This window comes from Zootoca vivipara, chromosome 13 (assembly GCF_963506605.1).
Source record: "Zootoca vivipara chromosome 13, rZooViv1.1, whole genome shotgun sequence".
Classification (NCBI taxonomy): Eukaryota; Metazoa; Chordata; class Lepidosauria; order Squamata; family Lacertidae; genus Zootoca; species Zootoca vivipara.
The window spans coordinates 19,302,176-19,330,003 of record NC_083288.1 but is presented as its reverse complement, the minus strand read 5'-3'; the positions used below and the strand labels follow the sequence as shown (position 1 = coordinate 19,330,003).

Genomic DNA, 27,828 nt, shown 5'->3' with positions numbered 1-27,828 from the left:
TGACCCAGAAGCTGTCTGCGGACAAACGCTGGCTCCCTCAGGCAATAAAGCGAGATGAGCGCTGCAACCTCAGAGTCGTCCACGACTGGACCTAACGGTCAGGGCTCCCTTTACCTTTAGAGTCACTGTGCAATCTGGTTACACGAAGGGTCATTTCTTTAGACAGCCAGCACTTGTGTGTTCCTGCAACAATCTGAAACAAGTTCTCCTTCTCTAGACACCAATGATGGCGAGGGTGATCCCGCAGAGAAAAAAGCAGGCCAGGAAATTTGGGATGTGAAGTGGGGCACAGAAAGATTGATTTCCACACACTATTTCATTCCCTGCAGAGTTCAGCTGAAACCAGAGAATCAGGAACGAAGATCAGGGTCAGTGGAAAGTCAGCAATTTTGGCATCGTGGTTGAATGTTTACATTGGACACCAGAATCTTAATCCTTTCCCATAGCTAATTGACGGGGAAACAGATGCTTGATCAAACATTGCTCCCTGCATCCCCACTGTGGAACGGAGATGGCAGCGACGTATGGCTGCCAAATCAACATTTATTTACTCGCTTGCAGTATTTATAGGCTGCCCCGTAGCAAAGTTTCCAGGGTGGCTCACAACAGGAAATAAAGTCATGTAAAACTTAATAATAATTGAGTCAGCGATAAACATACGTTTATGCATGTATTGGCTATATATTTTGGAAAGTGGTTGGCCTGTTTGCTATGCATTTGGACATCCTTTAAGACATCATAACCAAATCGTGCATGGTGATTTCGGAGATCAAGGAGTAGGTTGTCTTTGTTGGGGTACAATTAGACACCATTTGGAATCAAGATGGCAGGCTGCACTGATTTTAACCACTGGTTTCAAAACTGCACACACATTTTGGGTTTTGTAGAATTCCCAAGCAATGCTAGGTACACACACACACACACACACACACACACACACACACACACACTGTCACGGTCCGGTCGGCGGGCGGTTGAAGCCCTGGCTGAGGACGTCAGGACCAGAGGCAAGATGGTGGTGTAGAAGCAGGAACAGGTGCAGGGCTGAGGGTCCAGCAGCAGGCAGTCGCAGGGTCAAGGAGCAAGGCAGAGGCGAAGGTCTGGGAGTCAAGGAGCAAGGCGTCGGCAAGGCAAGGGTCCAAGGAGCACGGAGCAAGAGGCCAGATGCAACCAGGCAGGGATAGCGTTGCTATGGCAAAGAGCTGAAGGGAAAATGCTGAGCTTTTTATCCCTCCCAGCTCCTGCCACCAGGTGCAGTGAGGTATCAAGTGGCCTCACCTGAGTGGCCACTTCTTGCTTCTCCAGCATAAGCTGAGGCCTCACCTGAGTGGCCACTCCTTGCTTCTCCAGCACAAGCTGAGGCAGGCCCCAGTCCTGCAAAGCACTACAGGCCCCAGAGCCTGACTCCTGCCCATACTCCTGACACACACATTTTTATGCACATACTTCATAGCTGCCAAGTTATCCCTTTTTTTAAGGGATTTTCCCTTATGCTGAATAGGCTTCCTCACGAGAAAAGGGAAAACTTGGCAGCTATGACATACTTGCATATTAACAGGGCTGGATTAAGCATTAAGCAAAATAAGCACACGCTTAGGACATCAAGGGAAGGGGAGCACCACAAAAATTTTCCATTGCCAGATTTACCACGGACCATATGATGCAGCTGAACCAGGTTCCACAAAAAAGGCTCCCCTAATATGTGTGTATAATAATAATTTTATTATTTATACACCACCCATCTGACTAAGTTGCCCCAGCAACTCTGAGTGACTCCAAACAAAATATTAAAAACACAATAAAACCTCAAACATTAAAAACACCCCTGTACAAGGCTGCCTTCATATGCCTTCTAAAAGTCTGATAATTGTTTCACACCTGACAGGAGGCTGTTCCACAGGGCAGGGGCAACTACCGAGAAGGCCCTCTGCCTGGTTCCCTGTAACTTCACTTCTCAAAGTGAGGGAGCTGCCAGAAGGCCCTCGGAGCTGGATCTCCATGTCCAGGCTGAATGATTGGAGTGGAGACGCTCCGTCATGTATACAGGGCCAAGGCTGTTTAGGAATAATAATTTTATTATTTCATAAGTTCAGTGCAACAACAACAAAAAGAGTAAAAACAAGATTCAGTCATGCTGAACTTTATAAAATAATTGCAGAAGACAATATTTTACGGTTTATTATTGTTTACATTTTGAATTAGATACATACGGGGGCACCAAAATCTTTTAATTGCCGAGGGCTTCTAAAAGTCTTAATCCAGCCCTGCCTATAAATACCTGAAAACACAAATCATAGAGAGTAAAAAGAGCTTAAAACCAAAATGCATTCAAAGGTCTGGGGAAATAAAAGGAAAGGAAATTAAATTAGATGTTAGGTGGTTTTCTTTTTGAGGGTGGGGGCATTCCGCAGCTGGGGTGACCCCCCCCATAGGATAGACCCTCTCCTCCAAGGCTTCCCTTCTGTTCAACACATCTCAATAAGTAGTGGCACTTGGAGAAAGGAAATCTCAGAGTCCAAGCAGGTATACGGGGAAAGAGGTATAGAGCAGTTCCCACAGTTCCAGCCTCACTGACCAGCTCTTCCCTGTTGGCTGAGACTGAGCCAATCCCTTCATTTCTTCCTCCATCCTGTGGAAGAGGAAGTTGTCAACAAGGTGTGCCTGAAATTGGTTGGAGATTCCATGCTTAGTGGAGTTTGTTTCCAAGCAAACATCATGGTTCTGACAGTTGCTCATTACCAAGGATTCCTGCTTCCCTGAAAACATCTGTAATTTGTTTCAGCAAAGCATCATCCACATGTGAATTAATTTTGTTTCAGTTTGCATCTTAATGGGGAATTACCCAATACCAGAAACAATACACAAAAGCAACGGGTAGCTAGCCTTCGAAAGTTATCCTTCTCTGAATTTTGTAATGCGGTTCTCCAACCAAATAAGGTGTACCAAAAATGTGTACATTAGAGGAAAGTGTGTATAGAAACGACCATTGGCTATGGTGGTTGAGGCTGACGGGAGTTGTAGTTGGGTCCTGGTGAGTCTAGACTGAGGGAAGCCTTCTCTCGTTTAGTGATACAGTCCCCAGATACAGGATGCATTGGGAAGTTTTTAACATTTGACGCTTTATTATGTTTTTATATTCCGCTGGAAGCTGCCCAGAGTGGCTGGGGAAACCCTACCAGATGGGTGGGGTATAAAGTTGATGGTGGCGATGATTATGATGAACTTAAATCTCTAGTTAAAGCAAGAGACAAGGCAGCCCATGCTTCATTCCCAGTCCAGGTCCTAAAATCATCTATCAACTGCTGTGCAAAGAACCTGGGCCTTGTATGGCATAGCAGTTGTGCTGGGGGAGGCCAATAGCACTAGAAAAGAAGTGTGTGTGTCTGTGTGTCTGTGTGTGTTAGTTTTGGGAGCCAGTGTGGTGTAGTGGTTAACAGCGGTAGACTCGTATTCTGGGGAACTGGGTTCGCGTCTCCGCTCCTCCACATGCAGCTGCTGGGTGATCTTGGGCTAGTCACACTTCTCTGAAGTCTCCCAGCCCCACTCACCTCACAGAGTGTTTGTTGTGGGGGAGGAAGGGAAAGGAGAATGTTAGCCGCTTTGAAAAGCGGGATATCAAATCCAAACTCCTCCTCCTCCTCCTCTTCCTCCTCCTCCCCCTCCTCTTCTTCTTCTTCGTTTTAAGGAAGGGCAAATCTGTCCATTTCAGTTTCTCTGCTTTTCTCGTTTCCACAGTTCTCATAAACATCAATCCGCATTTTTGTGCGGCTTCATATGCACATTTTCGTATGCAATTTTTGCCTAACGCACACTTTATTGCCAAGGAATTCCCCTTAATACAGTGCACTCCCCCCCCCCACGCTTTACTGTAGCACACACCTTTTCGTATACATTATGCGGCTGGAGAAGCGCATTGCAAAATTCAGAGAATTTTCGAGGACGGCTGTGTTTCAGTTTGTGAATTCAAAAGAATGAATCAAATCACTCCCTGGAAATTCCATACCTTCTGTGCCATGCTGAAAGGTACAGGGGCTATTTGAGGGGATGAACCTGGCAATGTTGCCCTCTGGGTACTGATCCTTTGCCGGTTGCCGGCACCCCTTCCACGGCTCGCACGAAACTCGATATCTTCAGTGCTGGCTCCTCAGCTAGGAAGGCCCACTGGAGCCAGGGCTAAATCGAAATAAACTATTTTAACTCGAAGTCAGTGTGTTTGTATAGCTCCTACTGCTGGTTTAACTCCCCCATTAAATCATAATATATTGCCTCTTTAGGCATCACGGCGCACTTTATAATACTCACTGGTGTGTGATTCATCCTATGTGATCTTTGTAACAGAGTTGGGTCAATTTTATTGTTACGAGCCAATTATAACTACGCAGCAATGAACGGCGGGCGAATGTTGCCTTCAGGCACAGTTATGCGAACTCTAAACAGGCTCCCCCCACCCCACGATCCTTCAGGAGCCATATTGGCATCGCTTAATATGGAGAGGAAATGAGGGTGGGGAGCAAGGACCGTAATTAGGAGGGTTGGTATATTGCTACGCTTGCTTCACCAAAAGGCCCCGCAGCCAGAGCTGGCAGGTGGCTTGAATCTGGGGTTGCGATTGAGCTTGTTTTATCAACCTGCACACCCACCTACACTGTTAGTCCCTATATTCGAGGTCAGGGGTTGGGAACTTGTGGCCCTCTGGATGTGGTGGGGCTCCAACTCCCATCAGCGCTGGTCAATAGTCAGGGATGGTGGGAGTCAGGGCCGGCCCACCTATGAGACAAGCTGAGGCAGTTCCCTCAGGTGGCAGATCTGGCTTCCAAGGAATGTGACGCTTGCCACCGCTGCTGCTCCCTCCTCTACCACCTGCCACTGCCTGCTCCTCTTTGGCCTCCTTTTACTCCCCTGCTGCCCTATTCCTTAATGTATAAGGATTTATGCATGCAGAGAAAAAGGACAGGCCTAGGGACCTGCATTTGGCCTCTAGGCCTCTCTCTATGAGCCCTGGGACTCTTCCCAGGTCACATTGGCCCTCATGGAATGCAGGTGGTGCTGTGGTCTAAACCACTGAGCCTCTTGGGCTTGCCGATTGGAAGGTCGACGGTTTGAATCCCTGTGATGGGGTGAGCTCCCATTGCTCTGTTCCAGCTCCTGCCAACCTAGCAGTCCGAAAGCACACCAGTGCAAGCAGATAAATAGGTACCGCTGCAGCGGGGAGGTAAACAGCATTTCCGTGTGCTCTGGTTTCCGTCACGGTGCTCTGTTGTGCCAGAAGCAGTTTAGTTATGCTGGCCACACGACCTGGAAATGTACATGAAGAAACCTCTGGCTTCTATGTGGCTGGGCTGTAGCCTTCTGATAAAGGCAAGAGTAACAACTGTGGCCCTGCTCACCTCTGGCACGTGGTCATCAGAAGGCTGCATACTAGGCTATTGCGGCACTCGGGCTGCAAAGGTTTGCCTGCCCTGGTTGGAGATCAACTAAAAGGCCAGGGAGAATAGAATGTTTTTGCCTGGTGCCTTAAGGGTAGCAGAGAAGGTGTCCGGCGAGCCTCTCTGGGAAGGGAGATGCACACACTTGAAATGAACAAAATCACAGTCAATACAATTTTTAAAAAGTAAAACAGTCACGAGGCAAGCAAAACCCAAAGAATGAAGATCGAGCTATTTCCGAAAGTAACTATATCAAATTTCTGCAAAGCATCTGGACTTATTCAAATCTGTATTGCAGCCCTGTTTACGAAAATTAATAAAAGGCAACCGGCCTAATCCAAAATTCTGCTTTGTATTTCTTCCTTTTATCGCACATGTTCGGTAAATTAATTTTGACATCTCACATTTTTTCTGCACTCGACACGCCCATTCTTCAGTTGAAAGGACTGAAGGCATCCAGCATTTAAGTGTTCCAAAAACAAGGCATGTTCCTCAACCCCAGTTCTCAGTTGTCAACATGGAAGTGACCTGGAAGGAACCTTGTTTCCAGCCACCAGGGAGGTCAAGAGACTTTAAAAGACTGGCAATTCAGAGGTATACTACCTCTGAACATTGAGGTTCTATTAATTTTCATGGGTAATAGCCACTGATCGGCCTGTTCTCTAGGGATGAGTCTAAAACCAGGCATCCCTAAATTTCAGCCCCCCCCAGATGTTTTGGACTACAATTCCCATCTTCCCCGACCACTGGTCCTGTAAGCTAGGGATCATGGGAGTTGTAGGCCAAAACATCTGGAGGGGATGCCTGGTCTAAAACCCTCTTGAAACCATTTGAGCAAGTAGGCAGTGTTCCATAGGTAAATTTTAGTGAATGGAACTAGAGAAATGGGAACTATGGAACTCACTCCCACAGGAGGCAGTGATGGCCATCAACTTGGAAGGTTTTCAAAGAAGATGGGGCAAGTTCATGGAGGCTGAGGCTATCAGTGGCTACTAGCCAAGCCAGATGTGTCCTCCAAATACCAGCTGTTGGGAAACGCAGATGTGCAGAGTGTGGTTATTCTCAGGTTCTGCTTGCAAGTGTTCCATCAGCATCTCGTTGGCCAGGATGCTAGGCTAGATGGGCCATCTTAAGTCGCTCCCCAGTCCCTTTTGACACCCAAGTCAATGGGCTCTTTATTCATTGAGAGACTGTTGGGTTTTTAAAAATCTTGGTTATTAATTTTTCACAAGGAAAAAAAAACTTTGCAAATTTTAACATAAACCATAAAGTACATTATCAATCGACTTCCTGTCCTCCACTTCTATGGTTTCCATATCTACCCTTAAATGCTGCATATTTCACCTATACTATTCAATACATTCAATTTCACCTATTTATTTTAATAATTCACATTGTTGCTCATATTTCAAGTCCTGCTCATATTTTCATCTCCCTATAATAGTTCTTTAAATACTCAGTAAATAAGTTTCCAGTCCTCAATGAATTTACCGTCGTTTTGGTGTCTAATCTTTGGTGTTAATCTTGCCCGTTCTGCATACTCCATCATTTTCAAAAACCAATCTTCCTTTGTTGGGACCTCTCCTTTCTATCTTTGGTCGTACAATATTCGTGCCGCCGACATCATGTACATAAATAAGCTAGCCAGCTGTTTTGGAACATCATTATCTATAATTCCTAAAAGAAAAGCTTCGGGTTTCTTGGGAAACATCAACTACAACATATTTTTAATCAATCTCATTATATGTCATTTCCCAATAGCCCTTAGCATTTTTTGCAACTCCACCACATATGGAAGAATGTTCCTTCTGTCATTTTGCAATTCCAACACATACTTGACTTAGCTTTATACATTTTGCTTGCTTACTTGGTGTTAAATACAATCCATAAATCGTCTTCATATAATTTTATTTTAAAGTATAGCAGGCAGTAAATCTTAGATTACTCTGCCACAACTTCTCCCATGAAGACGGTTCTATATGATGTCTCACATCTCTCGCCCAATGGATGACTGTTGCTTCCTCTCGTTCTTTCCAGGCGTCACCTATTCTGATGCAGTGAGCGCCACGGAACCTTGCAAGCCTTGCAAGGAATGTGTGGGCCTGGAAGGCATGTTAGCACCCTGCGTGGAGTCGGACAACACTGTCTGCAAATGCATCTATGGCTACTATCGGGATGAGAGGAGCGACACTTGCAGGAAGTGCCGGATCTGCGAAGTGGGCTATGGCCTCGTGTACCCCTGCGGGGAAAATCAAAACACATGGTGTGAGAAGTGCCCCCTAGGGACGTACTCTGACGAAGCGAACCACGTGGACCCCTGTTTTCCTTGCACCGTGTGCGAAGAGGACGAGATCACCGTCAAGGAGTGCACCGCCACATCAGATGCAAGATGTAGAGGTAAGGGCCACTGAGAAAGGCTAAAAATGTGGATTGAACAGGAAGGGTAGAGCACGCTTACAATGCGTAAACATTCCTTTCCAGACCTTCACTGCTGTTTGTGGAGGTAATGAAGTGGGGTGAGTGGGATGCAATGGCATTGGGATCAGGGTCAGTGGGGTGGTGTCAGGCTTCGGGGAATCAGATCCCTTCCCCAGTGGCAGAAATTAGCAGATCAAACAAAAGGAGCATTTGTACCAGACAAGTTCTTTAATGATCACAGCGAGAGACAAGGAATGCATATCTCTAAAAGAAATGGCGTTGCTCACCCCTCCGTGCCCATTAATCTACGTCACTCCTACATCGGGTAATCTGAGCTTGTTGCCGTTGCGCTTCCTGTTCTAACACTTTCCAAGCCCTTCTAGTCTTGGGCGAAGGGGGAGGTCCAGGAATGCTGTCCAAGGACACTGCATCTGCCAGCTGTCCCTCTCTTGGCCTTTCCTCTTCTAGCTGTTCCTCACCCAGTACTTCCCAGCTTTCCCCCTCTGGAATATGCCCTTCTGCAAACCACCGTTCTAAATCAATACTGTCCTCCTGCCCTTGGGAAGGTGCAGAAAAAGGGGGTAGCAGCTCCCACCATTCCTCCTCAGCCCAGCCCCTGACATCTGATCCTGCTTCTCTCCGGGCATTCGCTCTACATGTGGTCTGAAAACTAGGCCTCGTGCATTGCCGCAGAGCTCTATTCAGAAGCTAGTTGTGAAGCTGTATAACTGTTCTCTGAGGTGTGTGGCCCATGCCATGCCCAGCCCAACGCCCTACAGCTGGTGGGTGGCAGGAGGGGCTATGATTACAGACTTTCCATCTACAGATGTTCCTTCTTCAACTTGCATGTGGAGACAGAGCAGTAGAGAACCGCCCACACGGCAATGCACTCCATCCCCCAGTGGTCTCATCTTCCCCTTCTTTCAACCACCAAAGATGAGAAAACAGAAACTCTGACTGTGTGCCCTATTTCTCTTCCTGGCACCTTCCATTCTCTTGTCCATCCCTAACCTGAACCAGGCCAGGCCAATGTACACGATACCCTCCGTTTAGCTCAGAAAAAGGTAAATAATAATAATAATAATAATAATAATAATAATAATAATTTATTATTTATACCCCGCCCATCTGGCCGGGTCTCCCCAGCCACTCTGGGCTGCTTCCAACAGAAGAATAAAACACAATAATCTATTAAACATTAAAAGCCTCCCTGAACAGGGCTGCCTTCAGATGTCTTCTAAAACTCTGGTAGTTGTTTTTCTTTTTGACATCTGTTGAGAGGGCGTTCCACAGGGTAGGCGCCACCACCGAGAAGGCCCTCTGCCTAGTTCCTTGCAACTTGGCTTCTTGCAACGAGGGAACCGCCAGAAGGCCCTCGGTGCTGGACCTCAGTGTCCGGGCAGAATGATGGAGGTGGAGACTACATAAAAACAACTATTATTAATTAACTTAAACAAATAAACTGATAAAAGGTGTATGAGGAAGAGTGGGAACTGTAGATCTGAGAAAGGCAGGGTTCTTGTTCTATTCTGTGTCCAAGATCTAGGGAGCAGAGAAACATCTGGATCAAAGAGAGTCAGAAGGTGTACTTTTGTAACCCAATGAAATCTTAATTAAAAACAATAAATTATAAAAGAAGCTTCCCAGCAAAGGCGGCACCAAATTTAGCACTCAGGGTCACTGGAACCAGGACACAAATCAAGTCACGGCAAACAGCTCTTCATTTTCACCGTGTATATTTGAACGAAGATGGAAAATGGTTGGGATGTGTGGACACTCCATGAACCTTTGCCAGGAATTCCCTTGACAATGGGGTGGAGTTAATGCGATCAGCAAATTGGCATTCCCCTGACGATGAGTAAGCAACTGTTGTGATGTAACAGGGCTTCAGGTGTGTGTGTGGGGGGAGGGGAGTCAAGGCTGCAGAGAGCAGAAGGAACAGCTGTTCCCTTAGGCACTGCCAAATTCCGTAAAGCTAAGCAGGGATGAGTCAAGTCCAAGGCTGGATGGGAAGCCCTAAATGAGTATTGCCTTCTTATATGGGGTAGCTTGACTCAGTGTCTTGAAATAAAGCAAATCCAAAGGGCTAGAGTACCAAGCTTGTCAATAATGCTATGTGGGACAAATGTGTCAGAACTCAGATGGCAGTAAATATTTATTATTATTATTATTATTATTATTATTATTATTATTATTTGGGGGGACCACAAGTTGTTGTTGTTGTTGTTGTTGCAGACCTGTAAATGACCTGCACCATGCACTGATATTTGATATCGGTGACATAATTTGATAGATAACCTGAAACGGTACCTGTGAGTTTGACGGATCAACAGGTTTCTTTCTCCAGGCCTGCCAAAAAAAATCGAAGTAGCCGAGAGATGTCAACAAGCTGAAATAATTTAAATGTTGAAGATGGAAACCCGTTCGAAATGCAAATCCAGGCTTAACATTTGAAATGTCCCAAATTGACTTCATTTCAGCTTTAAAAAATGAAACGCCAGCAGCTCAGATCCCTGATCTCCCGGCGTGAGTGTCAGTTTGGTCCTGGGACTTGTTGAAGGCTGTAAAGTAATCTTTGTGGCAGGGCAGTGGTTTAAATCAGGTCTCCCGCACCCAGACCAAACCCTTCAGTGGTCCAGTCCACTACTTCTGCATCTCCTGTGAAATGGCTCCACAGGCCTGGCTACCCCCCACCTCCCCACAAGCCTTCTCTTGTTGGAATAAGTGAGCTTAAGCAAATGGGGGGGGAGAGAGAGACTTTTGATGATGGTCACACCTTCTTGAAGATTTCTTTACTCCTCTGATAAGCTCTTCTCTGTTTTATTGGCAGCGCTTAACCCACGGTTTACCACAGCTGCACCAACACAGGAGTCCAACACTACGAGTGCAGTCACACCTCCTCAACACGGTACCTTTGATGTTTGTTTGTTACATTTTATTTATTTGTTTTGTTGTTGTTGTTGTTTAGTCGTGTCCGACTCTTCGTGACCCCATGGACCATAGCACGCCAGGCACTCCTGTCTTCCACTGCCTCCCGCAGTTTGGTCAAACTCATGTTTGTAGCTTCGAGAACACTGTCCAACCACCTCATCCTCTGTCGTCCCCTTCTCCTTGTGCCCTCCATCTTTCCCAACATCAGGGTCTTTTCCAGGGAGTCTTCTCTTCTCATGAGGTGGCCAAAGTATTGGAGCCTCAGCTTCAGGATTTGTCCTTCCAGTGAGCATTCAGTCCTTCCAATGTCCTCCATGGACAAAGACAACATTTATTTGTTTAGATTAGAGTTATATACCGCCCTATATCATAAGATCTCGGGGCAGTTCACAAAATAAAACACAGGGTAAAAACAAGTAAATAAACAAAACAGCAAAACAATACCCCCTCCTTCCCACAGACACATTTAAAAGGCTGTAGAATATTAATCAGCCCAAAGCCTGGAATGTTTTTGCCTGGAGCTTAAAATATATATAATGAAAGCGCCAGGTGAACTTCCCTCGGGAGAGCATTCGACAAATGGGGAGCCACTACAGAGAAGGCCCCGTTCTTGTGTTGCCACCCTCCGGACCTCACATGCAGGAGGCACACGAGGAAGGACCTCAGATGATGAATGCAGAGACCAGGATGGTTTATATGGGCAGGGGTGGTCCTTGAGGTATTTATATACCACCTTTCTTCCAAGGAGCCTTCCATGGTTCCCCATCTCATTTCACCATTGCAACAATCCTGCAAGGTAGGCTAGGCTGAGAGAGAGTGACTGGCCCAACATCATCCACGGAACTTCACAGCCAAATGGGGATTTGAACCTTGCTCTCCCAGGGTTGTAGTCCAAGTTTCTGACCATCACACCACAATGGCTCTTTGCACCTTTCTTCTAACGTGGTTGAACCAGTTCCTCATTTACTTGGTGGGCATAACTCCAAACATGGAAGGACTCCATTGGAAATATGAACTGTGTGAAATAGTTCAGGTCACTAAAGCAGAATTTTTGACACACACTGGAAGCTACAATTCCTGAGGTTTTCTGAAGGGAGGTAGAACACCATAGAGGTCAAAGCAGCTAAAAGTCATGACTATGAGTTCTGGTTTGTATACATTCAGTAGAATGTGGTCGCAGGTACCAACAGAACCACTTATGCCAGTAGAAGCCTGCAAGACAACCATTTCCTTGATCCCACTCTCAATCTCCCCTCTCTGTTAGCAAAGTCACTTAAATAACACAGATGGAGTCCAGAGAGAAAAGAAATCCTGGCAACACTTTACTGAGGAATCTGAACAAAACCGTGTATGATTTGAGGAGAAATCTGCTTATGACAGATACATTTTAGAGAGCGTTCCAGGTGTGATTTGACTTCCAAAGCCTTCTTCAGTGGCCTATAGTTAAAAGGGGGCATCGCCTCGTGCAAGGGCTCAGAGAGCAAATTTATATAGTATATTTTGCTATGGAAAAAGGAGTCCCTTCCAGCGACGCACATTTTGAAAGCTATGGTTCTGAAATGCAGCCTCCCATTTCCCACACTAGTGACTCATTTGCTATTTTGCTCCCTTGTCTTTGCAGATTTTCCGCCTGGGAGTCCTGAAGGCCCCTTTCAGGTCACAGATGACCCAGATACCATGGATGTTTCTGGTAGCACTGTGGCTGGTACAGCAACCACAGTCATGGGTAGCTCCCAGCCTGTGGTCCCAAGTGGCACAGCAGACAACCTCATTCCTGTGTACTGCTCCATTTTGGCAGCCGTGGTGGTGGGGCTGGTGGCATACATTGCTTTCAAGAGGTAAGCATGCTCCCAAGGTTCAGAAATGAGAGGGTTATCTGTGCAGAAGAAGGACATCATCAACGTTCATTAGGGTCACTCACAAAGGCCGATCCTACTTACACCCTAAGCCTAAGCCCACCCCATTCTTACAAGCTGCTCCCATCATTGTTTAAGCATTAAACAACTTCCCTATACAGGGCTGCCTTCAGGGTGTTCTAGAGGTTATATAGTAACTTATCTCCTTGGCTTGGGGGCTCACATAACTCCATACCCTCCAACATTTCTCTGATAAAATGAGGACATCCTACCACACCCTCCAACCTTTTTCTGATGAAAATAAAGATGTCCTAAGGAAAAGTGGGACATTTTGGGATCAAATCAGAAACTGGGATGGCTTCTGTAAATCTGGGACCGTCCCCGGATAATGGGTACACTTGGAGGGTGTGCAATGAGATTAGAAAAGGCAAGGGTTAAAGTGATAGAGTTGATTGGTAGACAGGAGAGGCAGACCATAGAGAAGGAAATGTCTTGAGTAATCTATACAGGCCATAGCCAGCCAATCTATGTACTGAACAGCTGCACAACATATCACCTACACCTGGGGATACTGCACAGCTGTTCCATTGTGTGTGTGTTTAAAAAAAGCTTGGCTTTTCTATGCTCCAAGGGCTGGGGAGGGGAAGAAATGCTGAACAGGGAAACATTGGAGGAGGATGTTTTGCTGGAAATGCCATTGAAATGCCTTGTTAAAAAGTGAGTGAACAAGGCTTGGCTATTCCGTAGTAAGTGCATAGTTAAGTTACGGAATTTGCTACCACAAGATGTAGGGAACGCAACCAAGTCGGACAGCTTCAGAAGGGAGTTAGCTACACGCTTGGGGGATAACGCCAGCCATGACGGCTTTATTATGTCCGGTATCAGAGGAGGTATGCCTCTTAATGCCGGTTGTTTGGGATTATGTGTGAAAAAGAACTGTGGCACTCAGCTCCTGCTTTCCTGGTTTCCCACAGGCAACTGTTTGGCTGCTGTGAGAACGGGATGTTCTCACAGCAACCAACTAGATTGGCTTATGCACGCTGCTCTGAGACGCACGCGGGGGTCAGGAACGTAACCCCTGCACAAATCAGCCGTTGCCTATATATATAATATCCACCAGCGTATTTATGGGCTTCATTTCCATTTGCTTGCTGTTTCAGGAAAGGCACATTAGGTAGAGTCAGGTTTAAACAGACACTTTCTCCCCCCATCCTTTAGGCCCACCAAAATCCAGAGCTGGCTAGTGATGAGCTACAGATTTGTAGATTTGTAGGCAGCCCTGGAATAATGATGATAATAATTTATTATTTATACCCTGCCCATCTGGCTGGGTTTCCCCAGCTACTCTGGGCGGCTCCCAACAGAATATTAAAAACACGATAAAACATCAAACATTAAAAACTTCCCTAAACAGGGCTGTCTTCAGATGTCTTATAAAACTCAGATAGTTGTTTATTTCCTTGACATTGGATGGGAGGGTGCCACTACCGAGAAGGCCCTCTGCCTGGTTCCCTGTAATCTCACTTCTCACTAGGAGGGAACCACCAGAAGGCCCTCGGAGCTGGACCTCAGCGTCCGGGCAGAACGATGGGGGTGGAGACGCTCCTTCAGATATACTGGGCCGAGGCCATTTAGGGCATTAAAGGTCAGCATCAACACTTTGAATTGTGCTTGGAAACATACTGGGAGCCAATGTAGGTCTTTCAGGACCGGTGTTGTATGGTCTTGGTGGCCATTCTCAGTCACCAGTCTAGCTGCCGAATGGCTGGGGTGGGGTTGCAACCAGCCTGCTGGGCTACTTGATGGCTGAACCCCCATCCTTAGAAGGTTCATCCCGAGCAGGTGTGAGAGACCTTTGGCCATCTGCTGATGTTGCAGAACTCTAACTCCCAGCATGCATGGCCAATGACCAGCAATGGTGGGAGTTGTGGTTCAGTGACAACTGGAGGGCCAAAGGTGCCCCCGCTCACCTGATCCAGAGGACGGCTTCATGGTCTTCTGGTTTGGCACGGGAAGCGTCCTAGGGAGAAAGATGCAGGCTCCGTTCCTTCCATAGGAGCCTTTGTGGACTCCCACAACAACTTTGGTTGCTGAGGATCAAGGAGCTGGTGCAGACAAATGCAGCCTCATGCCTGGACTGGAGAAACAGTCCCTGCCGCGAGGTTTGCCTGAGCAAGCCCTGAGAAGATTGGGCTCGCCACACCCAAAGCATTGTGATCCGCAGGGAGCAATCTACCGTGTTGGCAACCGCGCCAAGTTTGTGGTGTACCTTGATCTGGGGAAGGAGGCGTGAGCATCTGAGGCTCAGCTGCTCCCTGATTTTTCACCTCTAGGTGGAACAGCTGCAAGCAGAACAAGCAAGGTGCCAACAACCGCCCCGTCAACCAGACACCTTCGCCGGAAGGGGAGAAGCTCCACAGCGATAGCGGCATCTCGGTCGACAGCCAAAGCCTCCACGACCAGCAGCCGCAAACGCAGACGGCATCCATGCAAGGCAAGGGGGGGAGTGGGCTGCTGGGTGAATGGGGAGGAAGGCCTAGGGGGTGCCAGCCAGCTTCAGGGACAAGGGGGCAGCAGCTGCCAAGCGTGTTCAGCCTGTCACCTGCAAATCATAGAACTGTAGAATTGGAAGGGACCGCGAAGATCATCCAGGCCAACCCCTTGCAATGCGGGAACCTTTTGCCCAACGTGGGGCTCAAACTCATGACCCTGAGATTAAGAGCTTCATGCTCTACTGCAGAGGTAGGCAACCTAAGGCCCGTGGGCCGGATGGTCTGGGAATTAGTGTGTTTTTACATGAGTAGAATGTGTCCTTTTATTTAAAATACATCTCTGGGTTATTTGTGGGGCATAGGAATTCGTTCATTCCCTCCCAAAAAAATATCGTCCGGCCCACCACATGATTTGAGGGACGGTGGACCGGCCCACGGCTGGAAAAGGTTGCCGATCCCTGCTCTACTGACTGAATTGTAGGAGCCAACTCCTAGGGCCAAGTTTCCTTTGGCCCCCCAATAAAATATTTAAGGGGGCATTGCCATTCAAATGGTATTGTGATCAATTAGCTGCCCCCCCCCAATATTTTATTCAAGTTGGCACCCTTGGACTGAGCTACTCTAGTTGCAACTGGCAGAAGCTGGTGAACCAAGCCAACCACAATGGGAGAAAATGCAAGGGGAGATGGTCAGTCCTCTTTTTCCATCGCCTCACAGAGTCCCTAGTGCCCCATTCAAATGATGGGGAATTCCATCTTGATTTCCAAACTGAAGGGGAGCATTGTAGGACAGGGCCGTTTGAGCAATCAGACTTCCGTAGTGGAAAGCAAAATACATAATAAGTACAGTGGTACCTTGGAACTCGAACGGCTTGGCTCCCGGACAAATTGACTCCCGAACGCTGCAAATCCGGAAGTAAGTGTTCCAATTTGCAGATGGTTTTTTTGGGAAGCTGAACATCCGACGCGGCTTCCGCGGCTTCGGGTTGAGTGCAGGAAGCTCCTGCAGCCAATCAGAAGCTGTGCCTTGGTTTTCGAACGGTTTGGGGAGTTGAACGGACTCCCGGAACAGATCAGTTCAAGAACCAAGGTACCACTGTATTCAGTGAGCAAATATGGATCTATCCATCCATCCATCTCTCTGTGTGTGTATTGCATAGAGTCCCAAAATATTCATTTTGTAGGGTTGTTTTTTTAAAACCAAGGTATTTTGGGTTACAGAACTGAAATGATAGGCCCCCTAAATCTATTTCCCCCCCCCAATGTTCTTTATTTAGATCTGGTGAGTTTAAACGCCTATTTTGTTTGCAAAGCTTTAAATTGCAGGGGTTGGACCAGAAGACCCTCAGGGCTCCTTCCGACTCTACAATTCTATGAAAACAAGTAGGCAAAAGGGTGTATATTTCTCACTTCTTCCTTTGGAAATTGAGATTACCTTTCACTCAAGATCGATGGATATAGTCAGGGATGTACAGCAGGACCGATCTACCATTAAGCAAATATGTATCATCACTGGAATGATGCTGGTGGGAGGCGGAAACTTTTATTCAAATATCAAGACGAGTTGAAACAAAACTGTACAATGATTTCTTTACCAAATTTGTCACGTCCCCTAAAACAAAACAAAAAAAATTTGGTTAAAAAATATATAGTACGGAACAGAACTAATCCTGTATACTCGCCTCTCACATGGCCACTTCATTATAAATAGATTGTGTTGCATACAAATTAATACAATAATTCAATACTATCCATGTATGGTGCTGGACACATTTCAGCTTAGCGTTCTTCAGTAAATTAGTAAATCTGATTATGATTATTATTGAAAATTAGTGGGCGTAGCAGATTTATTTAAAAATAAATGCTTGTCTCTATCTATCTATCCATCCATCCATCTTTCTATCTATATTTGGAAGAGAAGTACCCCCCCCCCTTTCCAGGTTAAGACTCATTTTCACTTTGGCTGGGGCACTTGTATTCGATATACGTTGCCTTCCATTGTAATTCTCCCACCATCAAGTATGCCCCCCCCTCTCCATTCTACCCCCTACTGCCACATTCCATATCCCAACAGACCCTTTTCTGGCGCCAGCATCGCTCTGTTGGCATTTGCTCAAATGGGAGCAGTTTGCTAAACTGGTCTCTGAAACAGCCCCCTCTCAAATTTTACAGATGGGGGGGGGCGGGGAAATCCCACTTCAGAGAGCAGCTCGGCTTAGGGCCTTCCTACACCATAACTGCTGCTGTGGCCAGAGAGAGAGAGAGAGAGAGAGAGAGAGAGAGAGAGAGAGAGAGAGAGAGAGAGAGAAAGCCTGTGCTTCAAAATGCAGAAACTCCCTCCATATTTCTCCTTTAAAACTCCAAGGCAGTTTAAAGAGGAATGGCGGGGTGGGGGTGGGGGGCTAGACATCTCATGCCATTGGCTGTTGGGCACTAGGAGCAGCCCCTGCTCAAGGTTTTCAAATGCTTCCCTTCTGCGTTTTGGAGGGTGGGGGGGTGTTGAAAAGCCATTTGTAAACATCCCCATGTGAAGATGCTTACAAAGGGCTGTTTGAAAAACCCTGCAGTGTGCTTTGAAGTCCTGACAATCAGAGCAGCACCAGATTTAGGGTGGCGCAGACTGTCCCCCTGCACTGGGTGCCGAGATGAGAGGATGAATAATAATAATAATAATAATAATAATAATAATAATAATAATATCTGATTGGGTTGTGCCAGCCACTCTGGGCAGCTTCCGACATATTTAAAACCTTAATAAAATATTAGACATTAAAAAGGCTTCCCTATACAGGGCTGCCTTCAGGTATATTCTAAAGGTAGTAATAATGATGATGGTAGTAATCATAGCTGCCAAGTCTCCCGTATTCTCCGGGAAATCCCCGTTTTTCCAGCTGTTCCTAGCTGAAAAAATGGATTTTTTTTGTTTCCCCCTGGTTTATTCTGGCGCGGCGGCCAATTTGGAACCGGGCGGAGCATGCTCAGAAGCGACTTTTGATGCTGCTCTGCCCAGTTCCAAAATAGCTGCAGTGTGACTTCTGGCACGGCGGCCATTTTGGAACTGGGCAAAGCAGCATCAAAAGTCACTTCTGAGCATGCTCCGCCCAGTTCCAAAATGGCGGCAGCGCTACTTCAGGTCTGCTACTTCCGCCCGGTCCCTTATTTCTCCGACAGCAACTTGGCAGGGATGGTAGTAGTAGTAGTAGTAGTAGTAGTAGTAATAATAATAATAATAATACAGTCATACCTCAGTTTAAGTATGCCTCGGTTTGAGTACTTTAAGTTTAAGTACTCCGCAGACCCGTCTGGAACGGATTAATCCACTTTCCATTACTTTCAATGGGAAAGTTCGCTTCAGGTTAAGTACGCTTCAGGTTAAGTACAGACTTCCAGAACCAATTGTGTACTTAAACCGAGGTACCACTGTACCTACTCAAAGTTAGGGGGCACCCATTCTTGTCCTTGCTCAGGGTGCCATATTACCAAAATCCACCCCTGATTGGAGAAGCAAAACCTGATATCAACGTGATTGATAAGTGACTGACTCCAACCACCAGGCAGCTTTGGCCTGCAATGGGTTGGGGAGGTAAAGATCTGGTCTTTTGGCTCGAAAAGGTTCCCCGCCCTTGGTGTAGAGAACTCTGAGCTGGGCGGGACAATGGCCTGACTCAGGTTAAGGCAGCTTCCTCAGTTCCTAGGGGGACACTGATGGTCAGATGCAGGCCTGCTTTCCCATGGACAGATCCAGGCTTTCTTGGCTTCTGAGGTGGGCCGGATGTTGACTTCATACCTATGTAACCCCTTTTTGTGCTCCCCATCCCTATTTCCCCCACTCCAGGCCTTAAAGGAGACGGGAACCTTTACACCAACCTGCCCGTCAACAAGAGGGAGGAGGTCGAGAAGCTGCTGAACGGTTCCACCGAGGAGACTTGGCGCCACTTGGCTGGGGAGCTGGGCTACAAGGAGGACCACATAGACTCCTTCACTCAGGAGGAGTACCCCGTCCGCGCCCTCCTCTCCGACTGGTCCAGCAAAGACAGCGCCACGATGGACGCCCTTTATACCGCCTTGCGTAAAATCCAACGGGGGGACATTGTGGAAAGCCTCTACAGCGAGTCCACTGCCAGTTCGCCAGTCTGAAGCGGGGGAGGCGGGGCAGAGGTCCGACGGGCCAGCCCCTCTGTGATTCCCCACCCTGCTTTTTCCCTCACCGATGCCTCTCGGGGTGAAGACACATGAAGGAAAAACAAAGGATGGAGCTTAGTCTCCCCGCGGCCACCACCGTTTCTGGGGAGCACCGGACGGAGCAACCCCGTAATGCACTGCAAAGGTTGTGGGTTGTTTTAATCCTCCTCCTCCTCCTCCCCAGTATTTTCACCCAATACCTCTTACCGGTAGCAGACAATAAGATGCTAAAAAAAAGGAGGAAGAAACAGAGGAAGGCAACTGGAACGATTGTTATTGCTTGTGTGTGTGTTTAAAGGAAAATTGGATTGACAGCATTTCGCTGGTTCTGCAGAACTCGCACCCAGTCGATGCTGCTAGTTTGGTCTCACTCTTCCCGGTGCCTCTGAATGCCCATCTTACGTGCCTCTCCACCCTTGTCTCTGTGGATCCTCTATCCTCACTCGCACCTGTCGATCTTCAGCCACTGACTCTTCCTTTCTAAGCACTGTGTCCCCCTAAGCCAAGAAATACAAACAGCAGCCTGGCTTGAATGTGTTGCATGGCCGACAGACTTGAAGGAGGCTGACAGAGGATAAATATATGGATTTGGAGCATGAGGATGTTAAGAGGACACGATGGAGACTTTCATCTTCAGGGAGCATCTCTGGGAGGGGAGGAAGGATGTGATTTCTGGCTTGTCAAAACTGACACTGTGAAGATCAAACCTCGAAGTATATGGACGGAGGCTTAGGAGGAGACCCCCCCACCCATGTGTTGGTGGCAACATCAAGAATGTCTTTGCTCCCTGATCTCTTTTTTTCCTTGCTCAAGATGCATTCCTCGTAGTTCAGTGAAGCTGTCTTGAACCTCGTCCCATAGCTCCCTTGCTGGGTTTGATCAAAGCGAGCCAGTCTCCCCAAATGGGACAGCGCTAGTTTAAAAAAGGGGTTATAAGCCATACTTGAGAGAGCTGAGCTGGCCAAGGCAAACAAACTAACAGTGCAAACATTGTCGTTAATGAGTGGGAATTATATTAATCACTGTGATCCTATAAACCTGGCCTCCGACGCTATCCCAGATGTTGTGTTGGTGGGACATAATTAAAAGCGATGCTCTGCATTCTTCCTCGGACTAGTGAACCAATCACTGTGGGTTACTGAAGCCATTACCTCTGTTGCATTAAAAGGGGGGGTGAGCAAAAGTCCCCCTGGGTGGCCTTAAGACATAAGGTGGAGAGAGGAGGGCTGTTGGTTCTATGCTAAAGACTCAGAGCTAGGTTTGGGTCAGATGTTAAACCTCTATGGTTTGCCGGTGTTCCCCTAGAGGGTCCCGAAAAGTAACATAAAGGGGGTTTTGGGGGGGGAGAGAAAACAGTCTCCACCTGAAGTTATTGGGCCAACTAAAGTGGACTGGGATTATCGCTCCCCCCTTGATATATATTACAAGATGTGTGTGGGCCTGGTGGAAAACTTGTGATGTTTGAAAGTTTGCAGCATTTTGAACCACCGCGGAGCCTGCCAAAGGAGATTGTCGCACTGCTCCTGTTGTCTCTCTGAACTGGAATTATGCAGAAAGGGGATCTTCTTCACCCACCCACCTAAGTACATATAAGGGCTTTAGGAAGCGTTGGGAACCAATACATAAGAAAGCTGGGGTGGAATGCAAGAGAATTTTCCAGCCCTACACTTGGGTGCGATGAGGAGTGTATGGCAGCCCTCCGAGAAAGGTTGCTTTTCTGGTTAAAACACATTTTGCTTCCATCAATAGTTTCTCCAGTGTTTTGCCTGAACTGGAACATCTCAATTTGCCTTGACAATTTGCTCTAGGCAAAACTGAGTGGCATTTCTAGATAGGATGGGATTATTATTATTTTTAAAAAAACCTCTCTCTTGTCATACAACTGGGGCTACCACTTCCTTTACAAGCTGTTGGCATCAGATGGCCAGAATCTCTAAGTAAGAGGTGGACAAAAATCCAGAAGATGTGGCGAACAAGTATGCAAGTCCTGAGTGGTAGAATGTATCGGGAAATCAACACCACGGCTGGTGTGTTACTCCCTTCGAAGTGCCACTCGAGTGATTAATCTCCCTCCTGAGCCACCAGTGTGATAGGTAAACACTTGAATCAGCAGGTATCAGCAGACAGCGAAAGTGAGGCTTGAGGCATGGATACGAAGCACTACGTTTATTATTTACAGGACAGACAGAGGAAAACATGGCTCCTCTTACCTTCTTCGTCAGCAAGAGAAGAGAAGAGCAAAAGCAATATCCCGGAAACAGCATATCTGAACTTCCGTTCCCATGACATCCAACACTGTGGAATGCAAACACAGGAGCGTGACAACAGAAATCACATACCTGCAGCACGGAGGAATGGAATTCCCAACAGAATGGACTACACAAGAAAAGCATGAAACGGCCATTGGCCTATCCATCTCAATATTGTCCACTCTGGCAGGTTACAGCCCCCCAATGGTTCAGATAGAGGCCTACCAGATTTTTTTTATGGGTAGAGGCATCAGGAATTGGGGTGTTCTACGTGCAAGGCTTTACCACTGAGCTATAGCTCACCCGAATCTTAACCTTGGTCAGAAGGTCTCTTGGGTGGTGCTTCAACCGTCAACCACCATGCTCCCCCCCCCTCACACCGTTTCTTCTTCTGTGGAGAAATGTGCCCTATATTTCAGTGGCTACCCAAGAGAAGCAAGAAGATAATGCAAAACAATCTGACTCTTCTTGACCGGCCACGACTGTTGAGCCATTCTGTCCCCTTGAGGCACACTGCAGCCAAGCATGCCCCGTATTTTATTTTTTTGTGGGGGCACCATCCTATCTTCATGCAGGATAAAAGCACCAGTGAAATTTGCACCATTGTGGACAATCCTGTGTAGAATTAACCCCCCCCCCATTTCGGTGGGTCTATTTCTGCATGCAAATAAAATAAAAATAAAAATCATTTCAACCTCATTTTTTTTGGCCAACTTTGATCGTAGTTCTAACACTGGTGGGACAAAACTGGTGGCAGTAACTCCTAGCCAGAGTGTGTGCACAGCTCTGTAGTAGCTACTATCTATGAACAGAACAACAGAGAATGTTTGACGACTCTTGTGGAGAGCATAGTGCCATATATTCAAGCTAAACTAACAGCTTTGATGTCAAACTCTTCAAAATAGAGATGGCGGATCCATTGACCGCCAATTCCAGAAAGCTTCGTTAGAAACATTTTGTCCCTTGAAAGGCGGTGGACTCTCCTTGGAGGGTTTTAAGCAGAGGTTGGATGGCCATCTGTCACGGGTGCTTTAAGCTGAGATTCCTGCATTGCAGGGGGTTGGACTAGAAGACCCTTGGGCGTATTTTCCAACTCCACTGTCCCATGAGTCTGTGGTTCTGTTCCTTCTGGTCCACATTCTAGAATGCAATCGTGGAATTCCAGACTGGCTGAATGACCTCCATGTACATGTGGAAAACGCCACATGCTTGATGAAATCAGTGATTGTATAGCACACCAAAGACCTCTGCAGATGAGCATAGAGGCTTGGAGGATGTCTCTGAGCCACATTAGGCCTCCCTGCACTTCCGCAGAATCCCTGACATTGCCTTATTGCCAGAGATAGTGGACTGTGCACAGGAGCCTGGGAAGGTTTCAAAGACTTGCCAGAACTTAACAGAAGCTGCTGCATTAGCTGAGAGATTCTAGGAAGTCCTGCTTTCCTTCTGGGACCCATTCCACCCTGGCCGGAAGAACAGTACGCTCCACTGTAGGCTGTGCTTGTAGCAAAATCGGGTAGTGTTCTTATCTGATAGGACAGAGGCCACGGATAGCACCTCTAATTAATAAATGAGCATGGTAATAAATGACCATGGGAAAGGTCCAGCTGTAACACCCCAGTTTACTACCTCTGGAAGATCACAGAGTTGTAGAATGGAAAGAGGAATCTCACGTTTTATCAAGGCTGCCTCCAGACCGTCTCTATTTTGAGCAAGGGATCCCATCTCATACTGGAAATTTAGCTTTGCCCAGCTAAGCTAGATGAACAGATAAATGCTATGGTAACGTGGCACAGCAAATCCACCTTTAAAAACACGCACCTTGGGCTGTTAGGAAAGCGATGGGAATAAATGGAATGAAACGCGTGGGGTAATGGACCGATGGATGGAGAGCAGCCTAACCTCTCAGCAAATAAATCAGAACGATTGCCTCATAAAGAGCAGGCATCGTTCATAAGTTCTGTGAAACCTTTGTGCGAGCAGCTCGGGATGGCTACTCGGCTGAACGTGGCAGAAAGATACTGAGCATCTTTTTTTGCTGTTGTTGATAGAAATCACAAGATGGCCACCAAGTTGGATGGCTTTAAAAGAGGATTAGACAAATGCCTGCCGGTTAAGGCTCTTGATGGCTACTTGCCCAGCCATGTTCTGTCTCCAGTATCGGAGGCAGATTGCTCCTGTATACCTGTACCAGGAATTCTGTATATTGCTGGAAAGCACAGGAGAGGAGAGTGCTGTTTTCATGCTTGCAGGCTTCCCATGGGCTGTGAGAGCAGGAGGCTGGACTAGGTCCTCCCCAATCTTAAATTCATGAGAACATGTGTGCCTTTGGAGAAGAAAGCCAAATGTGTGTGCCCCCCCCAAATAAGTCAACAGATGGTAAATTCTTAAGCTAAGAACCAACTATGGAGAGAAGAGAGACAGAGGAAGATGGGGAGTGGCGGGTAAATGCAGAACGTGGTTGCAAAACAGACAATGATGCCGAATAAGCTGATTCCACATGGAGAAGAATCTTCTATCTCAGATCCATGCTTAAGTTTCTAAAGGTATTTTGCATGAAAGAAAGAGAGAGAGAAACGTTGGAAAGCTACATTTCCCCACAAAACTTGGCTGGCATCTTTCTAAATCTGATTCAGAATTTCACAGCTAGAAAGAAAGCAAGAGAGAGAGAGAGAGAAGTATTATAAAAGAAAAAGAAAATAGCCAAAGTTAGTACCTTAAAAAATAAATAAATCGCTGCCTATATTTTACATTTCTTTGTTGCGATGCGTGGGGTTTCTGTTTTGTTAATACTCTTGTTCCCCTGTCCCGTGGTTTGCTTGTAATACAAATGCCAGTTTATTAGAACAGTCTTTACCAATTATAAACATTTCTGTAATAGAAGCAATTGGATTGGTCAGTACGTTTCACTGTGGTTGTCCGAATGGGCCATTTTCCCCTGACTTTTCAGTTTGCATGGGTGGATGACTCAAGGGGGACGGCAGGGGAGAGGGCGAAAGGTGACTTTAGATGATGTTGTAGTGGCTGCGTGGACAACTGTAACTGTGTACTGTTCAGATGTGAATAAATATGCGTACCTGTGTCCATTTGTGTCTCACGTGTCTTCCAGCAATCGAGCAGAGGAAGAGGCAGGATTTATATTTTCAGCTCGGACAGGTCTCAGCCTGTTACTCTCCTTTTCCCTGGCTGCATCCGCGGCTCTCCAAACAGCTTACAATTTCACATTCCTCTCCCTCGTTGTACAAAACTGACAACACCCCCCCAAAAAAATGCCTACCAAATTCTGCAGCCCCCTCCGAGTTTACTTTGCAATCAAAATAAACAAACTGAGCAGATTTAGGTAAACATAGTCAATGTGCATAAATCTCTTCTAGATGGTCCAGTTCAGACACAGATGTTTGCTCTTAGGGATAGACGATCTGGACGCCCTTTTGCTTGCATTGACTAATAGACATGTTCAAGCACATTTGCGATAATTGATGAATTTCCCCAGGACTGGCGTATGGCTGGCTGGAGGTCAGTCTCTCCAAGGGCAAGCCCCTTTGCAGTTTCGTACAATAACATAATAGTCATTTTATTCTTTGCATCTGTCTCCTTCTCTTTGTCCAAAGAGCTCAGCGTCATGTGGGCAGAGTTTGCACTGCTTGGGTGGTCCAGTCTCTCATCCCATCGCTGATCGGGTCCAAATCTGCTCAGTTTCGGAGGCTGGATGGCAGCAGGTGCTCTTTGGACTTTTATCCAAGGCCCAGAGCTGGAAATAGTTCCTTCCTGAACAAGGAGCAAGCGACGACGGGGCATGGCATAAACTCCCCTTGTGTGCAGGCATCACCTGTGTGCTTGGCTGTTGTGTCACTGGGGCTGCCATGGGGCTAGCTGGAGGATGAACATTGCAGGTGCCACTTGTAAAAAAGCAATTCACAAAGCCAACCTCTGAGTCACCAAACCTTTAAAGCACATTGCTTACCCCAAGGAATTCTGGGAATTGTAGTTCTGTGAGGGGAAAACTACAGTTCTCAGGGTTCTTTGTGTGCTTTCAAGGTACAGTGTGGTTGTGCTGTAGGCATGGGCAGGGTCTGACTATTTCCAGTCCATAACTATTTCATATATATCTTTTAGGCGCCAGGGGGAAACTTCACTCTACAACAGGCATCCCCAAACTTCGGCCCTCCAGATGTTTTGAACTACAGTTCCCATCATCCCTGACCACTGGTCCTCTTAGCTAGGGATCATGGGAGTTGTAGGCCAAAACATCTGGAGGGCCACACTTTGGGGATGCCTGCTCTACAACTAGACCTTTGTCATTTAGCTCTCTGTGCCCTTTTAGAAGTGGCTGGGATATTATTAATGTATTTCTCTTCCCCTTGGTTTGTGTTTTTTTGTTTTGTTTTGTTTTTTGTTTGGGTGTTTGGTTGTTTAAGTCACTTTGGATTGCTTTGGGCAAGATAAAGCGACTAACAAATTTAATAAAATAGCTAAGTATATAAGTAAATGTTCATTCACCCCAGTTTCACATTTACCTGCGTTTAAAAAAGAAGGGGAAACTTATGTTCAAATATTATTTAAATACACGTTTCTGCATCACAGATTATGTGGTTAAACACATATTTGTATCTCAATGTATGCATTTCTAAAAGTATTCCATCCCAAAATAATGCAAATATTTCAAGGGTTTTGATGCATTTGAGCTGAGAACCGTATCACAACATTCAGAGAAGTGCAAACTGCAAAAGTTATTTCTGTTCCTGAGAGCTGTTTGACAGTGGAACAGACTCTCACCAGAGGTGATAGACTCTCCTTCCTTGGAAGTTTTAAAGCAGAGGGTTGGCTGGCCATCTGTCATGTGTTGCAGGAATCTCCAGTCAATAACGACAGACACATTTCTTTCCAAGGAAGGCCAGCATTTATTAACCTGCGCAGGTGACCCCAGTGAGATATCTCTCAAAGACTTTCGGAGGCCCTTCTTATAGTGAGTTACAAACAAGCAGGCAAAAAGAGAAAACTTTACAAGGAGCAGTACCCTGGGATTTAATCCACAAATCTTGCTTGCCATGGGGTATGAAGGAGCAAAAAACACCATTTAACAGCGAGTGGCAGACACTCAATGACAAGTAGATCTGGCCAGCTCCCCAAAATTCCTCATTAGTGAAAATAGACGATACTTGACTGCCCAAATGCCATACATGGCTAATCTTGTAATTCTAAAGCAGCGAAGGGCTTTTACCCTGGCTCGCTGTCGGGTACTACCCTCAGCAATTCAGGAAGGGTGCTATGGGAAGATACCCCATGAAGAAAGAAATTGCCCATGTGGTGTGGGGCAGCAGGAAACACTAGAACATGCCCTCCTTTAGTGCAAGTGTTATACAGACGTCCGAGCAAGGCTTATCCAACCCATTTTAGATAAGTTCCCTGGGCTTTCAGAACAACAACATATCTCCTTATTATTACAAGATGAGAGCCCAGAAATCATATACGCTGTCGCCAGATTCTGCGCTGCCTTGATAGATATCCGTCGAAGGATGGTCTGTGATCTTTACCATAGTAGCCCCATCCCATATAATTGAGAACTGAGTTTTAATTCCTTTATTAGTTTTATCTACGTTCAATCAAGGATTTTAAGGATATGGTTTAATTATTGGTTGGGTATGTTCCCGTTATTTAATGAGTACCTGCTTAAACTTATATTTTTATGTCGTCTATATAAATGTAAATATTTTGCTTATGCTGGTCTGTGACCGAATAAAGTATTCATTCATTCATTTGGAGAAACTTCACACAAGCAGGAAAAAAGAGGAACTTTATACAAGCAGGCGAAAAGAGGAGATTAGCTCCCCCACTCCCTTGTTCGCCCAAACTGCAAAATAAGAACTTTCTTGCCTCTTCCCCTACTCCCGTCCTGTCTGCACCTGCCAGCCTGTGCTGGACGGGTTCTTGCCCATACAGCTGACCTATACAAGTTTAAAACTAGACCAGTGCCGGCTCTACGGCCAGGCTGGGTGGTGCAGGGCGCCATGGCGCCGGCCCACCAGGGGGGGCGCCACGCAGCTGCTCCCGCCCGCCCGCCGCCCGCTCCGCCGGAAAACGGGGCGGCGGAGGGATCCGTCGCACCATGGCACCAGGGTGCCAAAGGTGCCTAAGACGGCCCTGAACCAGACACCAGTTAGCTCATCTTCTTGTGACTGACTTTCTGGACTAGCCAGCTTACACAGCTTTTTGTGGCAAACTCAAAAGTGGGGGATTGTCGGAGTTCTCTCACTTCAGATCAGAGCCACTTTCTA

The 27,828-nt window shown here is 46.7% G+C and overlaps 1 protein-coding gene across 2 annotated transcripts in view; it reads left to right on the top strand.

The window, feature by feature from the left end:
• The window catches only part of NGFR (nerve growth factor receptor), a 57,661-nt gene extending 33,022 nt beyond the window's left edge, over positions 1-24,639 (top strand). For both annotated transcript variants that reach the window (XM_035135948.2, XM_060281424.1), the window contains exons 3-7: positions 7,464-7,823; positions 10,675-10,752; positions 12,397-12,613; positions 14,965-15,125; positions 18,958-24,639. In XM_035135948.2, the coding sequence (XP_034991839.2) occupies positions 7,464-7,823; positions 10,675-10,752; positions 12,397-12,613; positions 14,965-15,125; positions 18,958-19,259 (1,118 nt within the window). In that variant the 3' untranslated portion in view covers positions 19,260-24,639. The remainder of the gene's footprint in view (positions 1-7,463; positions 7,824-10,674; positions 10,753-12,396; positions 12,614-14,964; positions 15,126-18,957) is intronic.
• Positions 24,640-27,828: the final 3,189 nt, after the last annotated feature.